This window comes from Bos indicus x Bos taurus, chromosome 14 (assembly GCF_003369695.1).
Source record: "Bos indicus x Bos taurus breed Angus x Brahman F1 hybrid chromosome 14, Bos_hybrid_MaternalHap_v2.0, whole genome shotgun sequence".
Taxonomy (NCBI): Eukaryota; Metazoa; Chordata; class Mammalia; order Artiodactyla; family Bovidae; genus Bos; species Bos indicus x Bos taurus.
The window spans coordinates 8,105,115-8,115,634 of record NC_040089.1 but is presented as its reverse complement, the minus strand read 5'-3'; the positions used below and the strand labels follow the sequence as shown (position 1 = coordinate 8,115,634).

The 10,520-nt window shown below is 53.7% G+C and overlaps 1 protein-coding gene across 2 annotated transcripts in view; it reads left to right on the top strand.

Annotated features, from left to right (window-relative positions):
* The first annotated feature begins 8,923 nt into the window (after positions 1–8,923).
* CCN4 (cellular communication network factor 4) overlaps positions 8,924–10,520 on the top strand; it is a 32,247-nt gene continuing 30,650 nt past the window's right edge. The window contains exon 1 of one of the 2 annotated variants that reach the window (XM_027560792.1): positions 8,924–9,388. In XM_027560792.1, coding sequence (XP_027416593.1) covers positions 9,317–9,388 — 72 coding nt within the window. In that variant the 5' untranslated portion in view covers positions 8,924–9,316. The remainder of the gene's footprint in view (positions 9,389–10,520) is intronic. The other variant, XM_027560793.1, reaches the window with a different exon arrangement.

Genomic DNA, 10,520 nt, shown 5'->3' with positions numbered 1-10,520 from the left:
GCTGCTTGGTATTCACCCAAATTTATAGCCGCCCAGAAATCTGCCCACAGATGTGTTGTTGTTCAGTCGCTCAGTCGTGTCTGACGCTTCGTGACCCCACGGACTGCAGCACTCCAGGCTTCCCTGTCCTCTACTATCTTCTCCTGGAGTTTGCTCAAACTCATGTCCATTGAGTTGGATGTGTATTGCAGCTTTATTCATAATTGTCTACACTTGGAAGCAACCACGATGCCCTTTGGTAGGTGAGTGGATAAATAAGCTGGTGCATCCAGACAGTGGAATGCTGTGTGCTCAGTCGCTCAGTCGGGTCAGACCATTTGCAGTCCCATGGACCGTAGCCTGGAAGACTCCTGTGTTCATGGAATTTCCCAGGCAAGAATACTAGAGTTGGTTGCCATTTCTTACTCCAGGGGATCTTCCCGACCCAGGGATTGAACCTGTGTCTCTTGCATCTCCTGCACTGGCAGGCAGATTCTTTACCACTGTGCCAGCTGGGAAGCCAGCCTATGGAATGTTACTCAGCACTAAAAGGAAATGAACCTCCCAATGGAATACTATTCAGCACTAAAAAAGAAAGGACTTTAATAAAAAGACATTAAAAGCAAGGAAGACACTTAAGTGTATATGGCTAAGTGAAAAAAGTCAATCTGAAAAGTCTATACGCTGTAAGAGTGTAACTGTATGACGTTGCACTCTCAGAGAAAAAAACTATGAAGACAGTAAAAAGGTCAGGGGTTTCCAGAGGCTAGGGAGGATGGGGGGGTGAATAACAGAGCTCAGAGGATTTGGGGGAAGTAAAACTACTCTGCACGACACTGTGATGGTCAGTGCATACCATTATATGTTTATTCAAAACCATTGAGAGCACCACTCCAAGAGTGACCCTAACTATGGGCTCTGGGTGATAATGATGCATGAATGTTGGTTCATTCTTGGTTTAAAAAGAAAACAAATACCATTCTGGTAAGTGATCTTTAAAATGGAGGCTATGCATGTGTAAGTACAGTAGGTATATAGGAAATTTCTGTACCTTCCTCTCAGTTTTATTTTAACCCTAAAACTTTCTAAAAACTAAAGTCTTTTAAAGCAAACAAACAAACATGGGGAGGGCTTGGGCAAGAACCCAGCACGTATGAGCCACCCATGTCAGCTCCTATCCTGGGAACTGGAGGCACAAAGAGGCACTCTCTTTGATTTAGTGCTCACAAAGATCCCACGCCATGGATGGCATTGTCCTGTTGTAAGGAAGCTTTACTTTTGTAGCTAACATCTCTTGAGTGATTGCTGCATGCTTGACACAGGGCCGTCTCCCAGCAGGGGTGGAGTTGACAAGGGTGTCCTGTGGCCCCGTGGCCCCTCTATTGCCCACAGCCTTGCTTCTGCCCAGGAATTCTTGTAGTTGGAGCCCAGCTCCAGCAGTGAAAACAGAACATAGAGGCAGAGTCCCTGCTGGGTCCCCCATGGCAGAGGACAGGGTCTGTGGCCTCGCCCCCGCACCCCACCGCTGGACAGCAGCACCACGATAGAACCCACGACCCTGCAGATCCAAGCAGCCCCTGCTGCAGGGATCCCATGATGACTCCCCCAGATGAGGTGCTGTGCCAAAGAGTCCAGAGGCAAAAGAGCAGGACATGGATGCTTCCACGTGGGGCTCCCAGAACAGACGTGAGTCTAGGGTGCTAGAAGCCATAACCGTGACTTCACAAACGTGGCATCAGTGGGGAGGGGGCCGTGAGGCAGCCTTCCTTCCCCGATCGGGGTACATGGGTGTGGGCCTAACTTGTGTGTCAAACTGATCAGTCTGCACACTCAAGACTTGGGAGCAGGGGGACTCCCCTGCTGGCTCAGAGGGTAAGAATATGCCTGTCAGTGCAGGAGACACAGATTCGACCCCTGGCCCGAGAAGATCCCACGTGCCAGGGAGCAACTAGGCCCATGTGCCACAACTACTGAGCCTGTGCTTTAGAGGCTGGGAGCTGCAACCGCCCAGTCCATGCGGCCTAGAGCCTGTGTTCCGCAGCCAGAGAAAACACTGCAGTGAAGACCCTTGCCTTGTACTGAAGAGTAGTCCCTGCTTGCCGCAACTAGAGGAAAAGCCCTCACTGCAACAAAGGCCCAGCACAGCCAAAAATAAGTGAATAAATTTAAAAAAATGTTTAAAAAGACTTGTGGGGTTTCCTGTATGTTATACTTTAATAAGTTGCTTTCAAGGAAAAATGGGCATAACCACCTGTCTATCTGAGGCACAGCCGTGGGGCAGGCCGGAAGCCTGGAGACGTCCAGAGGTTTTGCAGGACTGGGGCTGGAGGGGGTCTCCAGGAGGAAGAGTTCAGGACACGTTTGCATCTAGCCCGAAGGGGTCTCCAGGGCCTAACCTTGCCTCCCCTTTAGGGAAGAAGCCCCGGGGTGCTTCAGGGGCTTCAGGCCAGGGAGGGAGGGAGCCAGGGAGGCCGAGGTGGTGCTGGTTTTATTTCTCTTTCCTCCTCTGCACACACCCCCAATCAGTTTCATCAAAGAGACCAGCAGAAACACTCACCCTAAAAACTGGGACGACTGGGAGAGTTTACTGGAGGAGGCAGGACAGAGAAGAAGAGAGGATGCTGTGTCTCAGCCTCAGACCTCCTCGGGACAGGAGACTCACAGCTGGAGGGGAGGGACGCAGGTGACCCGGGCAGGGGACGTGGGAAGAGCGTCTGTGATGAATATTAAGAATTTATTCCTCATCTACCACACTCTGAGAACCAATTTCATCTCTATCAAAGCCGTAGGGGATAGCTATTATCATCACCCCATTTTCCAGATAGGAAAACTGAGGCTTGTAGAGGTGAAGTGGCTTCCCCAAGATCTCCCAACTGATGTGTAACAGAGTGAGTGTTTGACATGGGCCTGCCTGATCCCAAAGCCCTTGTCCACCTTCCCAAGGGGCCCCCACCTGCAACCACGGCTGGCACTAGAGGTGAGTTTCTGCCCAAGTCAGCCACGGTTCCAGAAATGAGAAACCTCAGGGGAGCTGGCTGGGGACTGCCCAGAGCCAACCTAGCTATTTAGGCTGGGGCAGGAGGGACAGTTACCTTGCTGTGTTGGCCTCTAAGCAGACCTGGAGCCCAGGGTCACCCTTCATCGGGGCCCCAGGAGAAAGGCAGAACCCCACATGCGCCAGCCAGCCAGCATCACAGGGACCAGGGGGCAGAGCTGACCAGCCACCCTCCCCACCTTTGCTTTCTGAAGCAGCTGGTTTGGTTCAGCACAAGACCTCTGCCACCCCGCCGGGGAGTGGGAGGTGTGGTGTGCGTCTGAATAGCCCCGGGAACTGGCACGGTGCCCCCGTTCTGGGTGGGCGCCGTGCACATTCGAGGGACAAACAAATGACAGACAAATAAGCTGTGAGCAGGTCCGGGGCCTCTGGGTGCCTGGCCCTGGGAGTCGCTGGAATGCTCTGGGCATCTGGCTCTGGTCAAGGAGGCCTTACTGTCTGGCGTCAGAATGCTCTCAGCAGGCCTCTGTTTTTAAGCCCCCTCCACCAGCCCGTCTTTGGAATTTATTTACAGCGGCTCTGGGAGGTCTGTTGGAGGAACCACTGAGAAGCTGCGCTCAGACTGAAGGAGAACTCACACACAGCTGGGTGCAGGGACCTTGGGCCGGGAGGGGCGGGCGTGGAGGCAGGGCCTCCTCAGGGATGCAGTCTCCCCCTCTCCCCCTCTGTGGTCCCCCGTCCTCCCCTCCTGAAGTCCGTCCTCCTCCACACATGGCCTGAGTGCCTGCCATGTATCGGGTCAGGATAAGGGCCCAGAAATGCCCCTGTCCAGACCCTGCCCCGAGCACTCCCAGTCCAAAGACCAAGGAAGAATTTACTCCTTGTCATCATGGACGAGGGGTTTTACTGAGCATCTACTGTGCGCTAAGCGTGTCTAATACATCCTTCCACAGCACTTACTCTGTGCCGGGAGCAATTCACAGGGATGAGTACCTCCTTCATCCCTGTTTTAGGGAGGAGGAAGTCAGCACACAGAAAGGTGAAGGGGCTTCTCCAAGGTCGCACAGCAGATGTGTGACAGGGACAGGAGACCGACCCAGGCCTGTGCCGGCGGTACTGAACCACATGGTGATGGTACCGGCTTGTGTGAGGCCTGAGTCCCAGAGAAGGCCCCACCAGGCCTGGAAGGTGGAGAGTCAGGGTCTCAAGACGGCCCCTCGCTAGGAGGGTGGGATGAGGCAGGACCCGAAGGCTGAGTGCTGGGGAAATCAGGGCAGCAGGTGGAAAGCACACTCTGGAAAGGGAGCTGGAGAGGTTGGAGAACTGGAACGGACCCGGGGAATGGAGGGAGGATGGGCCTGGGGCATCCTGCCCTTTACCTGTGGGGCAAACTCACCCGGGTCCACTGTCCACCGTGAATCTGGTCTCTGCTGCTTACCGGCTGGGTCATCTCCGGCTGGCCCTTTAGCTCTTTGATTTCCTCCATGTAGAGGGAAAGAGATGAGCACAGACCTGTGAGGTTCTCAGAAAAGAGCTTAGCCCATCCTTAGTGCTCAACGTGCGATAATTAAGTTGACCGCCACTCCATACTTTATAGGGATCCTTACATACACACTGGGGCCTCCCTCGTAGCTCAGTAGGTAGAGTCTGCCTGCAATGCAGGAGACCCGGGTTTGATTCCTAGGTAGGGAAAGATCCCCCGGAGAAGGTAGTGGCAGCCTACTCCAGTTTTCTTGCCTGGAGAATCCCATGGACAGAGGAACCTGGCAGGCTACAGTCTATGGGGTCGCAAGAGTTGGACACGACTGAGGGACTAAGCACAGCACATACACGTTGCTCAGGGATCCTGCTGTTAGGAGGTGGGGAGAGGGGTGAGATGTAGGGATGAGGGGAGCGAGCAGGGAAATGCTGGTTCAGAGGGGCCCTGTGCGGCCTTGGCAGTGGGCCATGAACCCTGTGCCATGCAGGAGGAAATGAATTACAGACAGTGGAGGTAAATAACCCCATGTGGTGGCCCTGGGCCCTCCGCCTGGGAGGTGCAGGTCCTCATCCAGCCCCACCAACACATTCCTGCTGTCAACTAGACCCGCCAGACACAGCTCAGCCCTGTCTCCCCTTCACTCCTGAGCTTCCTCTTTCCACAAATGGATTCTGAAGACCTACCATGGGCTACACTTTCCTCCAGGGACTTAAGGAACAGAGTTTAGCCTGAGTCAGTCAGTCAGCCAACCAGTCAGTTCAGTTGCTCAGTTGTGTCTGACTCTTTGCAACCCCATGGAATGCAGCAAGCCAGGCTTCCTTGTCCAACACCAACTCCTGGAGCTTGCTCAAACTCATGTCCATCGAGTTAGTGATGCCATCCAACTATCTGATCCTCTGTCATCCCCTTCTCCTCCCCCTTCAATCTTGCCCAGCATCAGGGTCTTTTCAAATGAGTCACTTCTTCGCATCAGGTGGCCAAAAGTCAAGTGAATATATTGGTCTTTCCCTCCAGGCTTGTCTTCCTTCCTTCCTTCCTCCCTTCTTTCCTCAATCTAGCCATCCTGTCACCACTTCATCCATCTGTGTCCTTCACTGCTCTGACCCTTCACTTGAAGTCTGCCTCTAACACGGGCTGAGTTCTGTGGGTTGCCGGGCCGCAGCCCAGAGAAGCATACAGACAAGGACCTGGCCTCACCTGTGGACCTCACTGTCCAGGAGGGAGACAGTCAGTAGCTAAACAAACAAGCCTGGGCCAGGGCAGTGGAGGAAGCCGGTGGGGGATGAAGCTGGAGTCAGGTGGAGTGGGCAGAGAAGGGAGCTGTGGAAGACTACAGATGTGGAGCCCATTCTGGGGAGACCTGGTAAATACACTATTCCAAATAGTAGAATCATCTTCCCACACATTCAGTCATTCACCCACCTGCCCACTCATCTATCCATCTACTGCATGCTTCCTGCATTTATTCACTTATTTGTTCCCTCCATGAAGCAACTTGGTCTACTGAAAGTAAAATTGTTTGGGGCCACACAGGTCTGGGCTTCCTTGGTAGCTCAGACAGTAAAGAATCTGCCTGTAATGTGGGAGACCTAGGTTCGATCCCTGGGTTGGGAAGATCCCCTGAAGGAGGGCGTGGCAACCCACTCCAGTATTCTTGCCTGGAGAATCCCCATGGACAGAGGAGCCTGGCAGACAGCCCATGGGGTCACAAAGAGTCAGACACGGCTGAGAAACTAAGCACAGCACAGAGGTCTAAGTTCTGATGACAATTTTGCCATGCAGAAGCCTGATGACTGGAGGAAGTAATCTTGTCTTTCTATGCCTCCATTTTCTCATCTGTAATATGGGCATAAGAATCCTGAGACAAGGATTCGATGAGATGGCAAAGGTCTGCAGGAACACGATAGATGCTCCATAAATGCAGCTACTATTTCTGGCACCACCGGCTAGTCACTTAGAGATTTCCAAACTCACAAGCAGGAAATGCCTAACCCTGGACCCCCACTCACCAAGGCTGACAGACCCCACACACCCTGACCCTGGGCTGCATCATGAGGTCTGCCAAGACGCCTAACCCCTGACACAGAATGGACATAAGGCCACCGCTCAATCAGCCTGGGCTGTGGCCCATCCCGGCTCCTCCATCCACAAATGCTGGGATGCACTGAGTTGTCTGCTTCTGGCGTCCTAGTGATCACTTGGGTAGGCACTAATATGATCCTCTTCCTTCAAGCAGGCAAACTGAAGCACAGAGAGATGCTGGCTGTCCAAGGCTCACCAGCGAGCCGCAGAGCTGTGGTGGTGCCCCAGGTGTTTCTCCTCCTAACCTGCTGCCCTGCCCGGGACACCATGTCACCTCACTCCAGGTTTCCTTGGCATTGAAGAATGGCAGCCGCCAGTGGGGCCAGCTGAACTGTCCTGGCCTCACCAGCAGGCACAAGGGGCCAGTATTTCCATCACGATTTGGGGTGAAAGTATTAGTCGCTCAGTTGTGTTCGACTTTTTGAAACCCCATGGACTGTCTGTGGGATTCTCCAGGCAAGAATACTGGAGTGGGTTGTCATTTCCTTCTCCAGGGGATGTTCCCAACCCAGGGATCGAACCCAAGTCTCCTGCATTGCAGGTGGACACTTTACCATCTGAGCAGCCAGGGAAGCCTTATGAGTCGGTCTATCTGTTACAAATGCTTGTTGCAATCGGATTTCCTGAAGGCCACTCTGGCGTTCTCTGGGTTCAGCTTCATCTTAGTACAGAACACTGAGGGATTTTGGCAGGTCAAGCCCGCTTGGAAGTGTTCGGTTGTTGTCAGGGTTCAAAGACTTTGGCTCCAACCTCCCGCCTGCCACTAATTTAGGGCCTGGCGTCTCTGAGTTCCCATTTCCCCTTCCTCATAGCATAGAACGGTAATACCATCCACCTTGTGGTGACTCCTTTAATCACACTTTTGTGCAGTGCTTGCCTCAGAGAATTCATTTCTAAGAGCATCAGGTATGTTCATGAGAACAAAATGAGAACTGACACTTATTGGATAGTTTCTATGTGACAGATATCTTTACTGCCACGTTATATACATGATTTCCATGAATCCCATATGTTAGTTAGGATGCATCTGGCTCAAGGAACAAATTACTCTTAATCTCTAATCCATACATGGGAAGTCTGAAGGTCCAGCTTTGGTTCCAAGGACCCAGGCTCTCTCCCTCTTTCTCTCCTACTGTCCTCAGCACGTTATCTTTTCATCCTCCAGCTTGTGCCTTGTATGCACAAAATGGTTGCTGCAACTCCAGCCATCACCTTTGAACTTGGGAAAAAACAATGGGTAGAGAAGTTTGTTCCACCTCCTGAGAAATGAAATCCTTTCTAGGAGTACCCCACAAATTTCTCTTTCTGTTTCATTGGCCAGAATCGGATAAAGAGGCCCACCCTTAGGTCAGTGAATGGAGAAATCATCAGAGCCACTTCTTACCTTATGACCATAGACATGGTCATAAACTCCCTCCACAGACACAAACCTGCTACCGCTTCCAAGCAGCCACACGTGGTTCAGCATCCCCTTGTTTAAGTTACAGGGAAAGGGAAGACATGGCGTGAGTGTTATGAAAACCGCAGGGGAGAGGGCTTCCACTGAGGTGCAGGGATGGGAGTTTGCTGGGGAGTGAGACGAGCAGCACGGGGTCCACCGAGGCTGAGTGCAGTGCAGAGGTGGGAGAGGCAAGAGAAAAAAAGAGGTCAGGGAGGCAGCTGGCCCAGAGGCCATGCCAGGACTGGGAATTCCATGCTAAGTCAATGGGCAGGCTTAGGGAGGCTGGGACCGGGAGAATGCCATCGCCTTAGTTCTGTTCGCCAAGGTTCGCTCTGGTGGCTCTGAGAAGGGTGGTCAGTAACCAACCAACATGAATCTGTGGCTAAGGTCCCTGTGTGGGTGAGGGGGCTGGACGAGGGCAGACCAGGCTCCAAAGGAGACCCCCTTACCGGTGTGGCAAGTGTGCTGCAGAGCATAAAGGCCAGGCACCCCGAACCCACCAGGGACAACAAGCACCCAGGTGCAGGACACAGCCCCAGTACCCAAGGGTGTGTGTGTGTTAGTCGCTCAGTCATGTCTGACCCTTTGCGACCCCATGAACTGTAGCCCGCCAGTACCCAAGACTTCAGGCTAAGAGCAGGGGAGGGAATGCCCACAAATTGAAACCAGGGCTTTAATTTGTAGAGGGGGTAATGATGGTATCATGGGCTCCAGTTCTGAGCTCATTTGTGAATTCCTACCATTTCGAGATCAGTGGACTAAAGCCATCCTCTTTTCTTGCAGCCAGAGAGAGAGAGGAGTGAAAGATGACAAATGCAAACCAGAAGTAGGAGCAGCCGGAGGGAATGGGAGGGAGTTGATTTTCTCCACTGGGAGTGCTTTCAAAGCCCCTGCCAGAGCCAGGCCCTGAAACTGGATCTCCGCCTCCACCTGGTACCCTCCACTGGCTCCCCCTCCCCACCTTTGAGAAATGCCCAGGGAGGATGACCCCGGTTCCTTCTGTGAGGTTTTACCACCCCCGGTGTGAAATCACAGCCCTGTAACTTTCCCTTTAAGAGCTGTCAGAGCCGGGGAGGCTGGCCAAGCTTGGGTTGGAGGTGGGGACAGAGGGAAGAAAGAAAAAAAAAAGAAAGAGACAGGAAAAGTTTTTCAGAGGAAAATGCAGGGTTTGTCCTTAACCCTGACGTCAGATCTTGCTTTAACAAAACCCCCCGAGGGCTGCGGGAAGAGGCGTATCTGGCACTTCTGATGGGCCAGGTCAGTCTCGGTCCAACTCCCCCGAGAAGTGGCGGGATCCTCTGGGCTACTCCGTAGATGCCTTGGCCACCGACCTCCAGGCATGAGGTGGTTACTGCCCTGGACGCTGGTGGCAGTGGCAGCAGCAGCAGCAGCGGGCAGCACCTTGGCCACGGTGAGTCCTGCCCCGAGGGGCACTGTCCCCACCGGCCCTGCTGTGCGGGTGGGCGGGATGAGAAGGGCTGCAATGTTGGGGGGCGGGCAGGGAAGTGTCCGCTGAGGAGCCAGGGTGAGCCCCAGGGTGAGGAGTCGGGCTGCTGGGGACAGCTGGTCCTGGCAGGACGGGGATCACGGCCAGTACCTCGGGAATCAAACCAAACAGGACTTCTATGCCCTTTATTTCCCACCTGAAATGCAGTAGAAAGGGGGTACTTGGAGGAAATGGTAGTCAGGGGGCCTGGACTCCAAGCAGAGGTCTGCCCAGACTCGCTGTGTGACCTCGGGCTAGTCACTCACTCTCTCTGAGCAGCGTAAAGTGAGGAAGATTGTTGTTAGACTTCTAGCCTTTGGGTTTGGAAAATGAGTCTCCAAGTGTTGGAGATACTACAAGAGGGGGTGGAAAAGACCAAGGAAAGTTGGAAGGAAAAGGCCAGCTTTCAACAAAAGCGCTCACTTGTGCCACAGGACTCGTGAGGATTCTCCAACCACAACCGCCTTGGGCTTGCACAGCTCTCTACAGTTTATGAAGCATGCACGTTTGGGTCCTATAGAAGATATCCGCTGGTTCAGGGGGACCTGGAGCGTTCTGTGTCTCCCACCTCCATCCTGGGGCACACCGAGGGGAAGGGAGGAAGGTCTGCACCTCCGAGAAGCCAGGGAGCGAGACACGTGGCAGCACGGAGCCAGGCAGCGGGCTCGGGGCGGGGAGCAGGCACAGGGCGGGCAGGAGGTGGGCAGCTGCAAAGAGCTTCTGAATCCAAGAGCCCACGGCCCGGGCCAGGGCCTGCTGCCAGGAGTGAGGCCAAGAGGCTGGTGGAGGACGGCGGGAGGGAGTTCATTACCCACTCCCACAGACAGCTTTCTTGGGATTTGATGTGCCCCATTTCCAGATGAGGAAACTGAGGCTGGAGGGGGTAAGCTACTTGCCTGTGGGCTCAAAGACACAGGTTCTGATTCAACCAGATCTGAGGCTCAGAGCTGACCATGGGCCAGTTGCTCATAGGCGCTGGGAGATGGGTGTTCCTCCAAGCACGGTAGAGTGCATGATGTGGGCAGGTAGAGCTGGTGACTCGCTGTTGAATCCTTCC